The sequence below is a fragment of the Eleutherodactylus coqui genome, chromosome 7 (assembly GCF_035609145.1).
Source record: "Eleutherodactylus coqui strain aEleCoq1 chromosome 7, aEleCoq1.hap1, whole genome shotgun sequence".
NCBI lineage: Eukaryota > Metazoa > Chordata > Amphibia > Anura > Eleutherodactylidae > Eleutherodactylus > Eleutherodactylus coqui.
The window spans coordinates 217307396-217325450 of NC_089843.1; the positions used below are offsets into that span (position 1 = coordinate 217307396).

The 18055-nt window shown below is 45.0% G+C and overlaps 1 protein-coding gene across 5 annotated transcripts in view; it reads right to left on the minus strand.

Annotated features, from left to right (window-relative positions):
* The window catches only part of MAPK10 (mitogen-activated protein kinase 10), a 234943-nt gene that overhangs the window by 97713 nt on the left and 119175 nt on the right, over positions 1 to 18055 (minus strand). For all 5 annotated transcript variants that reach the window (XM_066574369.1, XM_066574368.1, XM_066574371.1 and 2 more), the window contains one exon: positions 15710 to 15879. In XM_066574369.1, the coding sequence (XP_066430466.1) occupies positions 15710 to 15879 (170 nt within the window). The remainder of the gene's footprint in view (positions 1 to 15709; positions 15880 to 18055) is intronic.

Consider the following 18055-nt stretch of genomic DNA (forward strand, 5'->3'; position numbering starts at 1 on the left):
ACTCAATCATTTACAGCCAATCAATGAATGACATTCACTGATTGGCTGTGAATGATCGAGGCCCGGCTGTGATTGGCAGGCGCTCGATCCAATCACAGCGCTTACTTACATAGCACTGATGGCAGGGGATTTGAAAGTCGAGCAGAGAGATGACAGCAGGGAGAATTCAAACAGCTTGCCGCACAGACGTCAGCTGAAAGGTGAGTATGGAGGTTTTTTTTTTTTACCCAGTATACACTCGAGTAGAGCTCGGCTTATACTCGAGTCAATAAGTTTTCCCTGTTTTTTGTGGTAAAACTTGTTGACTCGGCTTATACTCGGGTCGGCTAATACTCGAGTATATACGGTAGTTATACATTTAAAAAGCCAGTGCAGAATACAAAGTGTAATGACTTAGAAATATTGTTTGTTAGGCTAAGGCCAGAAATGTGTTGAAAGCTGCACTATTTTTTCTGGCAAATATAATGGACTCCATGATGGAACCCAATGCACCACATAATAAGTCCACAGGGTCCATTGGGTGTCCATCATGTGATGAATCAATCTCTGTTATCTTTGGCTTTCTGCTAGTATAATGGCACAGAAAACCTGTAATTAAAATGCAGATGTGAACTTAGCCTATTATTCTATATACTCATATGAACGGATAATATGAGATTCTAGAGTGTTAAGCTTGGTTTACATCTATGCCGGAGCCTCTGGAAAGGCATAACCGACTACTGTGTTTCCCCCGAAAATAACATGTACCCCAAAAATAAGCACTACCCTGATTTTTTTTGAATTTTCAGGACGGCAGGGAGGTAGAAATATAAGCCCTACCCCAAAAATAACCTAGCTGAATTACATAAAAAAAACCAATACATTACCTAGCAGCCGTGGTCCGTGTCCTCCCACTGGTCTCCGGAGCTCTGGTGAGCTTGCTTGCAGTCCTCAGCTGCCAACAGAAGAATACTTCCTGCTTCCAGGATTCATAAATCCAGCTTCCAGGAAGCGATGGCTCTGATTGGTTCTTGAGTGCTGCCAACCAACCAATGCAATGCTCAATGAAACAATGTGATTGCTGTGATTGGGTCTTTGAATGCCGCATTGATTGGCTGAGCAGCGCTCTAACAGCCATCACATTATGGAGGAGGGATTTTTGAATTGGCCGAGTGGCGTTCGTTTCTGCATCTCTGGCGGCGATAGCGATGTCTGCTGCGAAATGAGGAGAAGTCGCTGTCAGAGATACAGAAACTCCGCTGAGACAAACGCTGCTCAGCCAATTCAAAAATCCCGCTTCCACAACGCATGGCTGTTGATTGGTTCTTAGGACATAAGATAGACCCATTCGGCTAGTGGGCTTCCCCTTGGCTGCTCCCCAAACGGAGCAGGAAAATGGAACTCCTGATGCAGATATGAAAGCTCCAAATTCTGCAGATAGAGCTGTCGTTTGACTCGTTAATCCTAATTAAAATGCTTGTTGTAATGTTTCCTTTTCAAACTGTACAACTTGGGGGGAACAGTGTTGGTGGCACAAAGTTAGAACCCAGCCTTATAACACCAGGGGCATACATTCTAACCAAATCTACCCACATTAGAACTTACTTATACAGTACATGTGAATGGGTGTCAGAGGGGTACCATTTAGAGATGAGCGAGCATACTCGCTAAGGGCAATTGCTCGATCGAGCATTGCGCTTAGCGAGTACCTGCCCGCTAGGGAGCAAAGATTCGGCTGCCAGCGGCGGGCAGGGAGCTGCGTGGGAGAGCGGGGAGGAACAGAGGGGAGATCTCTCTCTCCCTCTCTCTCCTCCCGGCTCCCCCCTGCTCATGGCCGCAACTCACCTGTCACCCGCGCCGGCAGCCGAACCTTTTCTTCCAAGCGGGGAGATACTCACTAAGGACAATGCTCGATCGAGTAATTGTCCTTAGCGAGTATGCTCGCTCATCTCTAGTACCATTATTTCCCTGCTTATAGCAACACTGAATAAATAAAAGAAAATTATTACTTTTTTGGACAGACTCCACGTGAAACACTTGTGCAAGTAACTACATGACATTGTAGGACCAGGTTATTACTTGTTGGAAAGACTAGCTTCCCAATCTAGATCTCACCATGTGTCGTATTCATTGCTCAAAGTCGGCAAAGTTAACTTTCCCCTGATTACTGCAAGTTCTACAATTGTTTAGAGGGTATCTACTGTGTTTTACGGCTATATAGCGGTAATCTACAGTCCATGGCAAGCGGCTATACAGCTGCAACTAATGGAGTGTTCATGACATTGTACTCCTCCGCCGGATAAATGTTTGCTGAGCTCCACAAGCTGCACTGTAGAGAATGAAGATCAGAATGTGCTATGCTAATAACTGCTGCACTGCAGCAATGCAACGTTCGGTTCTGCGGGAGCACTGCGAAATCTTACAGGAAACACTCCAGATTCATTTTCTGAAAACAGTATAACTAATCTCATTCATTAGACTCGACCTTCGTAAACTAAAGGAAATGAAAATATATTTCGGAACTGTCCTCAAGGATGAACGGGGTTTACTCTGATCTGCAAGAAGACCGCGGTATCCGAAATCAGTGGTTGAAATGTCAATCAGACCTTCAGTACATCTCTTGTAATTCTGAGCTGTTATACCCCGCGCAGGTTTATGTGTTACATGGACAACATTGATTTCAATGGACGCCGTGGGAGTAAACTCTTCATGCCAGGTTCTCATGTAAGTTACAAATGACCACCGAAGACTCAGCATTGGGGTAACCTGTGATCAGTCTATTTTCTTGGAGCCCTTCTAACTAACCAAGACTGTAGAAAGCAGTCAACCCCTTCGACGTATTTGTAGCGAACACCTCATACAAATAAAGTCATCTAACGCAGTGGTCCCCAACCTTTTTCCCTCCAGGGACCGGCCTCAAGCAAGAAGATTTTTCCATGGCCCGGCAGGGCGGGGTGGGGGTGGGGCTTTGGTCATATGGGGGCGGGGTTATGCAGCACTATACAACAAACAGCGCTGTAGACCGGGGGGTGCTGCTGGGACCACTCTGCTGCCCTGGCTACACTCCCTGGCACGCTCAGATATGCGCTCACCGGATCCGAAGCACTGTCCTTGTGGCCATGTCCCCACTGCGCTGCAAGAACTCTAGGGATCAGTTTTGACAACGTGGTTCCTGGGGTCCCTGCGATGCTCTCCGCTCCCGCGCGCTCACTGCTTTGCTGGCGAGCCCCCGCCACCGGTAGCAGACAGCAGCACATGATGGAGCGTGTCCTCCCTGCAGCAGTACGGGCCAATCGGAAGCTAGGGGGCGTTGACTCCAAAGTCCGCTCAGCCCCTAGCTTCCAGTGACGTGACAACAAGGTACAACAGTACCGTGCTGGTCTGCGGCGCCGCGGACCGGCATAGAAACCCTAATGGCCCAGTCCGCGGACCGGTGGTAGGGGACCTCTGATCTAACGGATGCAAAATACAGCATCGATGGCGCCCATAAAATGACACATTTCAGAGTTCAATTATTGAACAGTCCTTGGAAATGTACCTTTTTGTAAGAGTAACCTGTTACCGTGTTTTACACATTTTATTTAATGGCTCATTACTGTGACTTCTAAAAGCAGTAAAAAAACAGACATTAGCAGTGGGCGGGGCACTAGCAGAATACTTGTTAACTGTGCAAGCCTTAACTCGTTAGTGACCAGGCCTGTTTGCGCCTTAGTGATGGAGCCAAATTTTGGAAATCTGACATGCGTCACTTTAACATAGAATAACTCCGTAAAGGTTTTGCATATCCAAGTGATTCTGACATTGTTTTTATGCCACATATTGTGCTTCATTTAGGTGGTGAAAATAGACCGATAGAATTTGTGTATATTTATTAAAAGCGCCAAAATTGGAAAAATTTAGAAAAAATTATCATTTTTCACATTTTCAACTGCAGTATCTCAAATATGTGTAAACATGCTGTACAAATTTTTGATGTGATACATATTTCCAGTGACAGTGCTCTCACAGTGGTCAGTGATGAGGGGACTCCCTGTAACATCACACGATGTGACGCTCAGTGCGGACCTTACCGGCGCACGCATGTCCTCTTTTACAGGTGTGAGTATTTTGGCCTGTAAAAAACAGACGTGTGAACACTACACAGGAAACCAAAGGTTCTAATAGATGCGCTTTTTTTGCGCACATCGGTTCGCAAAAAAACCCATTCACATCTGACTGAGCCTTAAGGGGTTAAATAAGATAACTGCCAATTTCAGCATTTAGCAATAGTATACGTTTACAGTAAGCCTGAGATACTGTAACTGCTAGTTTTAGCATTGAGCAGTTTTATGTAAATTGAGATAAGATAACTGATACGTTAATTGTGACTTAGAATAATTTGATTATTATTGCTTAGTTGGGAAAACCCAACCCATCTGCTGTACGATGATTGGATGACAGTCGGACGGTGTCTGCTTGTCATCAGCTTGCACTACGGTGTGTCTTTAAATACCGTATATACTCGAGTATAAGCCGAGTTTTTCAGCACATTTTTTGTGCTGAAAAAGCCCCCTGCAGCTTATACGTGAGTCAGGAAAGGGTTAAAAAAGAAAAACCTCCTTACTCACCTCCCAGCCGGCAGCGATGCGGAAAGCTGCTTCAATTTCTGTGTTTTCCCGGCAGCGGTGCGGCAAGCTGCTTGAATTCTCCCCGCTGTCATCCCCTGCCGTCCTCTCTGCTCAGCTCTGTCACCCCCCCGCCGTCAGGCTGTGATTGGCTGTGAATGATCGAGCGCAGGCTGTGATTTGCCGGCACTCGATCCAAGCACAGCGTTTACTTACACAGCGCTAACGGCGGCGGATTTGAAAGCCAAGCAGGGAGTAGACAGCGGGCAGAATTCTAAAACAGCTGTCCTCTCCCTGCTTGGCTTTCAAATCCCCCACTGTCAGCGCTGTGTAAGTAAGCGCTGTGATTGGATCAAACACCGGCCAATCACAGCGCAGATGTCGGGGGACTCTCCTAGCAGAGAGGACGGCGGGAGATGACAGTGGGGAGTATTCAAGCAGCTTGCCGCACCAGAAACACAGATGCCGGCTGGGAGGTGAGTATGGAGGGGTTCTTTTTAACCCAGTATATACTCGAGTATATCTCGGCTTACACTCGAGTCAATACGTTTTAGCATTTTTTTCTGGTAAAACATATTGACTCTGGTTATACTCGGGTCAGCTAATGCTCAAGTATATACAGTATATATTTTTTACTTGTTTAAGAGCTTCATAATTGGAAGCGAATCTTCAAACACCACTTGTCTGTTTCACGCTGCATTCTTCTCCAATACACCGTCAAACGTGGCATGCCTGATTGATAAGCCTACACTACCCTTAGAGCATCACCTAAATTAAGTGATTATCCCAACATATACACTACAACAAACATAAAAGCTACTAAACTATTACCTGCCACATATGATATTAGATATATCTTATAACATTCTTATTCCTATAAGAATACTTGGCTCATTGGTGACATGAAGTCTCACGCACTATCACTGTCTCCAATACTATAAATATAGACCTAGAAATAAGAGCGACACTGCCACAATAGGACTTCTTAGGCCTCCTTCCCACGAACAGATTTACGCTGCGTAAATTCGCGGCAAAAATCCGCAGCGTTGCCCCCTGCTATTAGGTTCTATTGAACCTAATAGCTCAATGCTCACGATGCGGAATTCCACTGCAGAATTCCGCACCGTGAAATCTCCCGTCCTCACCCGCAGCATGCTCTATTTGCCGCGGGTGTACGCGCTGACGGCTTCCATTGCAGTCAATGGAAGCCGTCCGTTCACGCTATCTCCCGCTGAAGCGGGAGACCCCATACTTACCAGCGGAAGATAGCGTGAAAACGCTTTCCCGCCTACCGCCGGCGCGTCACGTGACACGGCCGGCCGCGTCATGTGACGCGGTGGGCGTGTCACATGACGCGACTGCGGTGGGCGGGGAAGCGTCTTCACGCTATCTTCCGCTGGTAAGTATGGGGTCTCTGGGGGGCGCCGTGACGAGCTTCACTGCGGAATATTCCGCGGCGGAGCCCGTCACGCTCGTGTGAAGCCGGCCTTATAAAAGCAGTTCTCCCTCTTGTCTTCTCCATTGAATACAATGTAAATATGTTTTAATCTTTCAGGAGAAGCAAAAAAAACAAGAAATGTATCTAGCAGGAAACAGGATCCGTCAGACATCATTAATTACTGTGAATATTGTGTAACGAGTGAACGGAGCTGAAATGAACTAAATATGGCAAATTCTGAAATACCCTTGTTGGTAATACAGCTTTTTATGTTATTTTTTTCTATCCTGGATTTCTATGAATATAAAGCTGATTAATTGAACTGCGTAACAAAAACATTTAACATAATGCTAAAGAGCTGAGACGTCAACAAATGTTTGTAACGGCTAAATGAATACACCGCAAGGACGCCAAACGAGTCTTATTTTTGAGCTGGGATGAAAATTCATATCCCCGTTGCCAATAGCAGTGAATTAACGAGGTTCTTCGGGACTTTAACACTGATTGCCTATTATTCTTGGGATAGGCCATTGATGTTTCATCAGGGGTGTCTCTACTACTGTTTGCACAGGCACAAGGGCTCGTCTGTATGGGTGTTTCTGCATGCTACTGCAGCCTGAACCATTCAAGTATGCAATGCCTATGTAAACAATGAAGGCGCCTCGTCATTGGTGGAGTTCTTTGATCTGTGTGGCTTCGACTTCAAACACCGATGGCCAGAATACATGATTGGTGTTATAGCCCCAGAGAACCCCTTCAGTATTCAGCTTTCATTTTCTTAATTGTCAAACAAAAACTGCAGCCCGACTCGTTACTCCAGGCCACAACAAACCTTCTATATCATATAGGGTGTTCACCCAAAGTGCAACCCTAATTCCGACTCCGTAATTTGTGCAGAACATACTCGTTTTCGGGAATATAGTGCATTTGGCGTTTCTGGAGAAGGTAAGGCTTATCAAAACTAACAGTAAGACTGTCCTTATTGCCCAAAGCAACCAATTAGAGCTCAACATCAATTTCCAAGGCTTATGAAATGAAAATTGAGCTCTGCTTGGGCCCCTCTATCATGGCCACGTTCAGCAGGAACATCATAACACTTTAGTTTCCCTTAGGCCCTGGCATAATGCCTCACAGAAAATGGATGATGTACACAGCAGGTGTAAACATAGGGCTGCTGCATAGTGAGATTTAGGATGAGGTCGCATTCAATTTTCCATTTTCCCTGCCATCATCCATATTCATCATCACTAGCTGCACTTTGGATCTCTGTGAAATCGTACCATTAGTCGTTGAGATCCACAGAACCATAGAATAGTAGAGTTGGTGGGGATCTTCAAGGTTAGCGGGTCCAACCCCCTGCTCAATACAGGATTCGCTATATCATTTTAGACAGATGTCTGTCCAGCCTCTGTTTGAAGTCTTCCATTGAAGAACAATTCACCAGCTACTGTGGCAACCTGTTCCACTCATTGATTAACCTCATGGTCAGAAAGTTTTTTCTAATATCTAATCTGTGTCTCCTCCCTTTCAGTTTCATCCCATTGCTTCTAGTCTTTCCTTGTGCAGATGAGAATAGGGCTGATCCCTCTGCACTGTGACAGCCCTTCAGATATTTGTAGACAGCTATTAAGTCTCCCCTCAGCCTTCTTTTTTGCAAGCTAAACATTCCCAGATCCTTTAACCGTTCCTCATAGGACATGATTTGCAGACCGCTCACCATCTTGTTATCTCTTCTCTGAACTTGTTCCAGTTTGTCTATGTCTTTTTAAAGCGGGGGGGGGCCCAGAACTGGACACAGTATTCCAGATGAGGTCTGACTAAGAGTAGAGGGGGATAATGACCTCACGGGATCTAGACTCTATGCTTCTCTTAATACATCCCATATTTATGCTTGCCTTTTCTGTTTTCCCACATTATTGACTCATGTTCAGTCTGTGATCTACCGGTTTTAGTATACCCAAGTCTTTTTCACATGTGCTGCTGCTCAGCCCAATTCCTCCCATTCTGTATGTGCTTTTTTCATTTTTCTTGCCCAGATGTAGGACTTTGCATTTCTCCTTGTTAAATACCATTCTGTTAGTCACTGCCCACTGTTCAAGCTTAGGACCAGATGCAGTAAATATACGGCACTTGGTCTTGGACTTTAATCCCGGCCGATAGTAAAAATATGTCACGGGATTAAAGCCTCTGCTCCTGCAATCAAGCAGGAGCGGGTTGGATCCTCAGCTGTTAGTCACAGCTGAGAACTCAGAGAAGAACGGAGAAGCGGTTAAAAACCTGCGTATTTTCTTTTCAATGAGCGCTATGTACTAAGAAGTGAAAGTGGAAGGGTTTCTAACACAACACGACCCGGCAATCATGTTACCACCGGGATCTACCTGGCACAGAAGAGCTACAGGGTCCTACAGACCCCGATCAGCTCTGCCAGTGACTATTGTCACTACAGGGGGTTGTTTTCCCTGTAACCGGGGCTCCTATGAATGTCACAGCTACAGTGGAAAAGTGTTTAAAAAAAAAAGACCATGTGAATGTCCTCCAGAGGTCTTATATGACGTCATGGGGATGGTAGATGATAAAAACAATTGTTACAAATATAAGTAAAAACAATATAAAATTAAAATATATACCGTATGTACTCGAGTATTAGCCGACCCGAGTATAAGCCGAGTCAATAAATTATACCACAAAAAACTGGGAAAACTTATTGACTGGAGTATAAGCCGAGCTATACTGGAGGATATACTAGGTAAAGAAAAAATGCAATACTCAGCTGCTTGAGAATTCTCCCCGCTGTCTTTTCCCTGCTTGGCTTTGAATTCCCCGCTGTCAGCGCTGTGTAAGTAAGCGCTGTGACTGGATCGACCGCCAGTCAATAACAGCCGGCGCTCGATAAACCTATCACAGCCATTCAGTGGCTGTGAATGATCGAGCGCCTGTTGTGATTGGCTGGCCCTCAATCCAATCAGAGTGCTAACCTACACAGCACTGATGGCGGGGGAATTCAAAGCTGAGCAGGGAGAAGACAGCGGGGAGAATTCTCAAGCAGCTTGCCACACCGCCGGGAAGACCCATCGCGCCAGTGACACAGACGCAAGCTGGGAGGCGAGTACTGCGGGGTTTTTTTGTTTGTTTTTTTACCTCACTCGAGTATAAGCCGAGGGGGTCATTTTTAGCATTAAAAAATGTGCTAAAAAACTAGGCTTATACTCGAGTATATATGGTACTTAAAAAAGAAAATGACCCAAAGCCGACGCCAACCAAAACCATTGCTGTATGCGCCCTGTAATCTGAAACCATGAATATTATATATCAAAACATCCGAAATAAAATGAAGAACCCATTCCTCTACTTTATTTTAACTTAAATATACTAATTTTAAAAAAACAACTACAAATGTGAAGAAGTCTTTTTTTAAAACTTTTTATCTACAATAAAACTAAAAAATTGAAAAAAAAAGGCAGTGCAAAAGATATTTAAAAATTAGCTCTATATATCAAGGGGAAGAAAACGCAGCTAACAAAAAATTGTGGTAGCTAAAGAAAAAAAAAATTTCAGTAAAATCACCAAATGGGTATAATCCCTAAAAAGTGTCTGGTCTTTAAGGTACAAAAGAGCTTGGTCCTCTAGGGCACGGGTCCCCAACTCCAGTCCTCAGGGACCCCCAACAGGTCATGTTTTCAGGATTTCCTCAGTATTGCACAGGTGATGTAATTATTGTCGGTGCCTCAGACATTGCCACAGGTGTTCTTGCTATAGGATATCCTGAAAACATGACCTGTTGGTGGTCCCTGAGGACTGGAGTTGGGGAACACTGCTCTAGGGGTTCAGCCTGAAGAAGAACCTTAAGAAGCTTTGAAAGTTAGCTATAACATCATGTATTTTTGTTAGCCAATAAAAGCTATCATATCTACAAGGTTACTTGGTTTCTCTCACTGAGAACAATCACATTTTGCTCTACTGACTAACAGGGTACCAAACCTTTCTTGCTAAACTGGCAGCTATGCCCATGCTTTCTTTGGAGGTCTTATGATTAGCCGATTGTAGCCAATGGTCATTCATTCACCTGGACAGAGATAAAAGGAAGCAGAGGAAACAGGGGACCACAAGGCATGGAGCTTTCTTACTGCGTTTCATTTATTCACGCAGCCAGAATCCTGTCAATCCCCCTAACGACATGCCACCTCAATGAACCTTTTCCAATGCATTTTTGTGTTTTCCAAGTTAACTGCTAGTGAATGCTAAAAATGTGTCTTTTTACATGTAAAGACCCATCAGCATAGGGATTGCAAGGCTGACTGACTATAAGCAACGTTGTCTCTTTTCCACTTGCTTTCGGGCTTATTGAGAAGAGTAGGGGCGCAACTACCCGCAGCGGCACAGTTAGTCGTTTTGCTTTTGAAACTCTGTGCCAGTGTGCAGAAGTTTGAAAAGAACCATGGAAGATAGGCACCATCCGACCTTTCCGGCACCATGTATTCACTACAGGGCAGGTCCTATCTTTTTTTTGCCCGTACAATTAATGGGCAAGAATCCAGAGAGTGAAAACTAAACCACTAAAATCCTAATGAGATCAGTGGTTTGGTTTTGTCCATTGACTATCACGGCCGCGTCGGGGAAGGAATTCACGTTCTGTACAAGCCCTCATAGTGATTTGAAGGGGGGTGGGGTGGTAAAGTTATATTCTAACTGAACATGACGTTTCCTGCATATTATTGTTGCAGCTCGCTATTTCTATGTTAATATGGTATTTTATGGGTACTTTTTTTGGACTTGGAAATAACATAATGAGTGTAGACAGGAAAAACATCATGATGATCTTCCTTAAATCATGCAGAATTGGCATTTTCATTGGCACTTATGGTCTTTTTTTGCAGCGTGATGATGCTACTAGAATTACTATATCAGCAACCGATCGCTCACTTTGGAGCTGTGCAAGCAATTGACAATGTGCCATGATTATGCTTGAGCACCGGCAGCCCAGTTTCCCACCCATGTCAGTCTCTTGGGATATATTCACACCACCACTAGGCTTCGTTTCTTTAGTTACTTTTTTTTTTTCTTGCCAACTTAACAGAAACCTGAAAGGCCCATTAAAAGTTATCCTTCAGGATAGGATCTTCCAAAATTCATTAGCATCTGTTTCAAAACAGCTTCATGGGGCATCAGCGTATTTGTGCGCGATTTAGTGCTGCATTTTTGCGGAAGGAACTTATATTTCTTTGTGAGTTCACTGGCATATTTTACTGTGCCTTCCGCGCCCGCAGGGCATGTTCATTGGCATGCAACAAAAAAGCACCGCTTAAAATGGCTACTTAGTTTCAGATGTTTTTCCAGCGGAATCCGGCAGTGTTTTGCGCATCTTCTTGCGTATTGAGTGCATATTTGCGCACCCGCGCCGTTGACTTCTATGAGGACCTCTGGTGGCAAATACAGAAAAATAGAGCATATCCTTTTTCTGTGCAACCAAAAAAAACGCGCAAATAGGAAAATATGAATGAACTCATTGAAATTCATGGCTTCTATTCCCTTATTTGCATATTACCCAGAGGAGCGTGCGTGGCCATTTGCGTCTCCTCACTTAGTTTATAGTATATAGTTGCTCTCCCTAAGGAGAAAAGAGCGTTTCTGACCCCCGTCCCAGGCCTCTCACTCCTACTGTACACTGATGAAGGGCAAAAACCCTGAAACAGCTGTATGTACATGGGGTCTGGCTTTGCTTTTAATTCCCAGTCATTGTAACAAGACTTGTATAAAAAGTCTGACTTTGACTTGAAGGAATGTTGCCTTTCAATAGGTGGCGCTGTGGAGGATTTATTCCATCTCCCTTATTTGCATATTACCCAGAGGAGCGTGCATGGCCATTTGAGTCTCCTCACTTAGTTTATAGTATATAGTTGCTCTCCCTAAGGAGAAAAGAGTGTTTCTGATCCCTGAATGCGCAAACACACCCATGCAAAGCCGGCCTATGGCTTCTATAAAGAACCTAAACTGAGACACTAATGTGACGAGGGCCTTAATGGCAGATTGCGGCATTGATGTTCATCCTGTAAAGTAATAAGGATAATTCTTTTTACAGCATTTTAATAAAACATAGAATGAAACTGAACACTTTATCTCATCACACTACTAAAAATCAAATATATTCAATTTCGGAATAGGGCAAATGAGAAGGAAAGGTTAGGATACTATATACAATTGTATGCCCAGGCTGTGAGGATATGTGTCATTAGAAAATACAACATATAGTAAGTCAGGGTTTTATTATAAGTACATAAAAATTATTTTAAAAAAATTAAAAATGCTAAATGTGACTGTCCACATAAAAATACTGAACTACAACATTTGTCACACCACCACTAGAACAGTCACAATGAACTTATATTTTCCCCTCTTCTGTAGATCACTTGTTCTGCATACAGCAGGGCTCTAGAAGTTGATGAATATGGTGGCCAACGCGCCCATGATTCTTCATATGTCTTGCTTAAGTCCTGCTGCTACCCTGTTTCCCCAAAAATAAGACAGTGTCTTATATTAATTTTTGTTCAAAAAGGTTTAACTTTTTTACATTTATAGCTGCCTGGACACTAATTAAATTGACTTTTTTTAAATTAACTGTTAGCAGGGCTTAATTTTGGAGAAGGGCTTATATTTCAAGCATCCTCAAAAAGCCTGAAAAATCATTTTGCATCCTCAAAAATTCTGGAAAATCATGCTATGTCTTATTTTCAGGGTATGTCTTATTTTCAGGGTATATGCGACCAGCCCTGCACCTCTATAGTGAAGAAGCTTAGTCTAGCAGACATGCCTAGAGTGTTGCACGCTAGTAGTAGACCGACACCCTGGGGACATGCCGTCCTGAGGGCATATATACACATTCTGAATAGGTTCAGTAGCGCTGCTGATTAGAGCCACCTGATTGGCTCTTCGGCACCACGTGACTACACTGCGTGCACGCGGATTGCCTTAAGCAGCCATGCACTGCACACTACACTTAAGCAGCTGTGCACAGACCCCCCTTTAGGGTTATGGTTAGGTTTAGGGTTAGGTTTAGGGTTAGCACTAACCCTAACCCTAAAGGGGGGTCTGTGCACAGCTGCTTAACTGTAGTGTGCAGTGCGCGGCTGCTTAAGGCAATCCGCGTGTACGCAGTGTAGTCACGTGGTGCCGAAGAGCCAATCAGGTGGCTCTAATCAGCAGCGCTACTGAACCTATTCAGAATGAGTATATATGCGTCCTGAGGAGGGGCTCAGATCAAAGTTAAGAAGTGACATAACACGGATCGGTGCAGAATTACACTGGAATCCCCCCATTCACCGGGCTAACCTCCCTGCAAGATACGCAGCAGAAATTCACGACTTAGCCATGGATCTCTGCCCTGATTGTTAGAGGCAGCGCCCACTCAAGACAGTCTGCTGTGTAAACTTACCCTTAGTTTTGTGTTTTTTTTTAATTTTCACATTTAATATAAACTTGGTGACGTAACAATTTAATTTGACTCCTACATTTATCAGTTTAGGAGCCAATGGCCCTTGGGTAATGTTTTAGTCTGGAGGTCTGTGCAGGCACAGGTAAAGCACAATTATCATTAGCGGCTGGGTAAGTTAATGACAACTGTATAGTGTTACTATAGGAAAAGAATGATGGCGCAATCCCAGCAAAAAAGGTAGAAAAAGGAATTGAGGACGGTGTCCTTTTTTTTTTTTTTTGAGAGTAATGGATTAAAGTCTTTGCAGCCAAGTCCAAGTGACGTCATAACCGTCTGGGTGGACATTTAAACAACAAGTACCAGAATGGTTAAAAGATAAGGCAGTAGTAAGGGAACTTTTGTACGGGCCGCTGAAGCATCTGGCAGTCTTCTCAATGATCAGCGCTCCGATGCATTCACACAGGAGCGATAATCAATCCCTGAATGGAGGCGGAGCTTGCCGAAGACCCTTCTGAGTCGCCCGCCTCCAATCAGAGTAAACATGCAGCTGTTTATAGATGAATGACTGCTTGTTTGCATGGGCTAATTATGCCTGGATAAAATGAATATGAATGATTATTGTATGAATTATCATTCGTCTATAAGCTGTTGGCCATGTATACACTGAAAGATTATCGTTCAGTTTGGCATCATTCAGTGATTAACTGAACGCTAATTGTTCTATGTAAAAAGGCCCTACGATTATATACTATATACACGGAAAAGTGAGGCGGCGGTACCTGATCATTTCCTGGAAATCCATATTTCTCTGTCCATTGACTTCCATTTATATTCAACAGCCATATAGTGTACATGCATTCGTACAGAATATACAGTAAGGGCGAAGTCAGGCTAGCGTTTTTTTGTGCGCGCCTATGTGCACACAAAAAGGCGTATCTATTAGAACCATTGGTTTCCTATGTTCACATGTCCGTTTTTCACAAGCGCAAATTCTTTGCAACTGCAAAACATAGGACATCCGTACGCCGGGAAGGTCAGTGCTGCGTGTAACGATTCCCCATTGAAATCGATTAATGGCTGAGCGCTGCCTCTGATTGGCTGAGCGCTGTGACCAATCACAGGCAGCGCTTAGCAGTCATTCAATGAATGGCTGACCACTGCGTGTGATTGGCTGAACGCTCAGCCAATCAGACCCACGACTTTCAGGGAGTGGGGATTTTTAAATCCCCGGGCCAGGACAGAGTGCTTCAGAACAGTGCCAGAGAGCCCTGACAACGGTGGGGAGGTGATTTATGTGTTTTTTTTTTTATTTTTTACAGCAGCTAGGGATGATTTTCAGGGAAGGGCTTATCTTTAAAGGCCTTCCCTAAAAATCAGTGTGGGGGTTGCATGCATTTCATTGCTTTTAATGGGGCGGCAGTAGCAGCGGCCCCATTGAAATCAATGGGCACAGAGCTGCGGTCACGCGCATTTTCAACATGTGTGAAGCACATTTATTTTGCGCACATAGGAACGCAAAAAAATTGCTCGTCTGACTGAGCCCTAAGGCGGGGTTCACCTCTGCGCTGGAACCTCCATTCAGAGGTTTCATCCCAGATACGGCACAAAATACCAGAAAAAAATAGTGCTGCATGTAATGCTTTTTCCCCTGTAAAATCCTGGGCAGCTGAGCAGAAACTGAATGGACCCCATTAAAGTTAAAGGGGTCTGTTCGGCACTGTTCGGTTCCGTCATAAAAAGGAACCCATTTGGCCTGGGGATTCCTTGTTCAGGGATCAGGAAAGGGTAACCCCCCACCGCGGGTGTGAAAGCAGCCTAAGGGCGCATTCAGACGACCGTATATCGGCTGGGTTTTCACGCACAGCCGATATACGGCGTCTCTGTCTGCAGGGGGAGGAGGCTGGAAGAGCCAGGAGCAGTGCTCTGAGCTCCCGCCCCCTCTGCACTATTTTCAATGATGAGAGGCTGGACGGAGACGGAGCTAATCCCTGGAATTTAGCCACACCCCTGTTCCGCCTCCTCTCATTGCCCCGAAGTTTGCAATAGGGAAGCACTGTAGTAAGTACAGGAAAAACATGTGTTTCTAATATAGCGACCCCAAGGAGAGTTTTTGAAAATCAAATTTCAACAGCTAAAACGTTTAGAAAAGACCAATACATTACTTATCATCTATGAACAGAAATGCAATTAATGAGGCTAAATAAATGACTTCTTCCCTTTCCATCCAGTTTATATGTGCAGTTGATAAAAAGAGTTACTTACCAAACTATTCCCTGAGCCCCAGAACCTATCGGCTTGAGATTCTGGTAGCGTTTCAGTACTGTGAAAGTCGAGTCTCCGACTTCCACACTGTAGAATTGGTTGTCAACTTTGCTTTTGCTCATGTTGTAATGTTTGGCAATATATGACACATCCACTTGATTACTGAATCCCTAATGGAAAGAAAAAGGTGGTCAGGTTATTGGAGGTATTAATGCAGCACCGTCTTATCAGGTTTGAATATGATCTCATATGAAAGTATTCTAAAACGTTACCATAAGTATAGCAATGGTTACATAACAAAGTAACCATCGTTTTAGCATTGGGGCACTTTGCTGCTAACATCTGCTATAATTGGTATGTTGCATAATGTAGAAATGAAACTACAATCAACTACACGGTGTAATAAAACTGAGGCCTCATGTCCACGGGCAAATTATGAATTAAAATCCGGAGCGTTTTTCCCGTACGCGGATCCGCGCCCCATAGGGATGCATTGGACACCCGCAGGTAGTTAAATACCTGCGGATGTCATTTTTCCCTGCAGGCGCGGGTCCCACGTGCAGGAAAAAATCCGGACATGCTCCATTCAGGCGCGGGTCTCCAGCGGGGATGGCTCCCGCAGGCTTCTATTAAATCCGATGGAAGCCATCCGGATCCGCGGGAGACCCGTACCAGAATTTAACTCGCCTGCTCCGGACGGTACGGGTCTTCCCTTCTTTGCGGCCGGATCTTCTTTTTTCGGCCCGGTGGATGTGCCCGACACATGTGCGTGGCACGCAGCCGGCGTGCCGAGCGCATCCGCCGGGCCGAAGAAAGAAGATCCGGCCGCGACAGAGAGAAGATCAGGCCGCGAAGAAGGGAAGATCCGGAGTGTGCGGAGAGGTGAGTAATTCTTATTTTCAGCCCTCATGTCCGCGGGGCAGGAGGGACCCGCTACGGATTCTCCGTGAAGAATCCGTAGCGGGCCTGATTTTCCCCGTGGACATGAGGCCTAAGAAACTAAAAACTTTTCAAATAGTTCAAATCGGAAGTACATACAGTGACACAACAAAAGAAGGTTGCAGAAGGAAGTTACACACCACACACCATTACTATGAAATATGCCTGGTTGAATTTAGAGGGGTTTCATTATGTTACATTAGTGTCTTCAGAAGTAATATAGTATGGCCGCCTCCGCCAGAGACCACAAAGTGACAGTGGAAATGCACACAGACCTTGCATTAAACTCCTCGCATTCTACTCCAGTCTACACAGTGAGGCCTTAGTCAGACGGGCGTTTTTTTGCGCGATTTGCGGATCGCATGACGGATGCGCATCCGCAAATCGCGTGACCGGTGCGCGCAAGTCGCCCGCAAATCGCCCGAAAATCTGCTCCTAGCCGCGTTTCATTAGAAACGGGCCGGAGCTGTCCAGCGCATTGCATTCAATGGAGACGGCAATAGAGCCGGCTCCATTTAAAGCAATGCGCTGCAGGCGAGCCCGGGATGAATTGTCGGGAAGGGCTTAAATATATAAGCCCTTCCCTGCAATTCATCCTAAAATGTGTTAAAATAAAAAAAAATTGTATACTCACCTTCTCCCGGCAGCCGGAGCTCCGTGCGGCCGTCCTGCAGTGGGTGTGAGTCAGACCTGCCCCCTGATTGGCTCAGCGCTGAGCCAATCAGAGGCATGTCTCACTCCCACCCATTCATGAATTCATGAATGGATGTGAGTCAGACCTGCCCCTGATTGGCTCAGCGCTGAGAGGCAGCAGTCACTCACCCATTCATGAATTCATGAATGGGTGTGTGAGTGAAACCTGCCTCTGATTGGTCAGGGCTGTGACCAATCAGAGGCAGATCATTCAGCAGGCGGGGATTTTAAAGCCCCGCCGGCTGAATAGTGCCGAGAAGCAGTTCAGGAGAACTGACAGCGGCCGCGGCTGGATTCCGGCTGCAGCGGAAAGGTGAGTATACAATTTTTGTTTTATTTTAACACATTTCTGCATGAATTGCAGGGAAGGGCTTATATATTTAAGCCCTTCCCGACAATTCACCCCGCGCACGCCGGCAGCCCATTGCTTTCAATGGAGCGGCTGTATTGCCGGCTCCATTGAATTCAATGGGCAAACATCGTTCTTCTCTGCCACAGCTGTTACAGCTGTGGCAGAGAAGAATGATTTGTCTTCTATATGTTCTCAATGGGGTCAGCGCTGCTGCCGCCGGCCCCATTGAGCGCATATAGAGAAGAGAACAGGAATCGCAGATCGCAGATAGGTGCGATCTGCGATTTTTTGTTCTATAATTTATCGGACAAGCGCATAAAAAGCGCTCATGTGTCCGATACCATTGCAAAGCAATGGTTCCA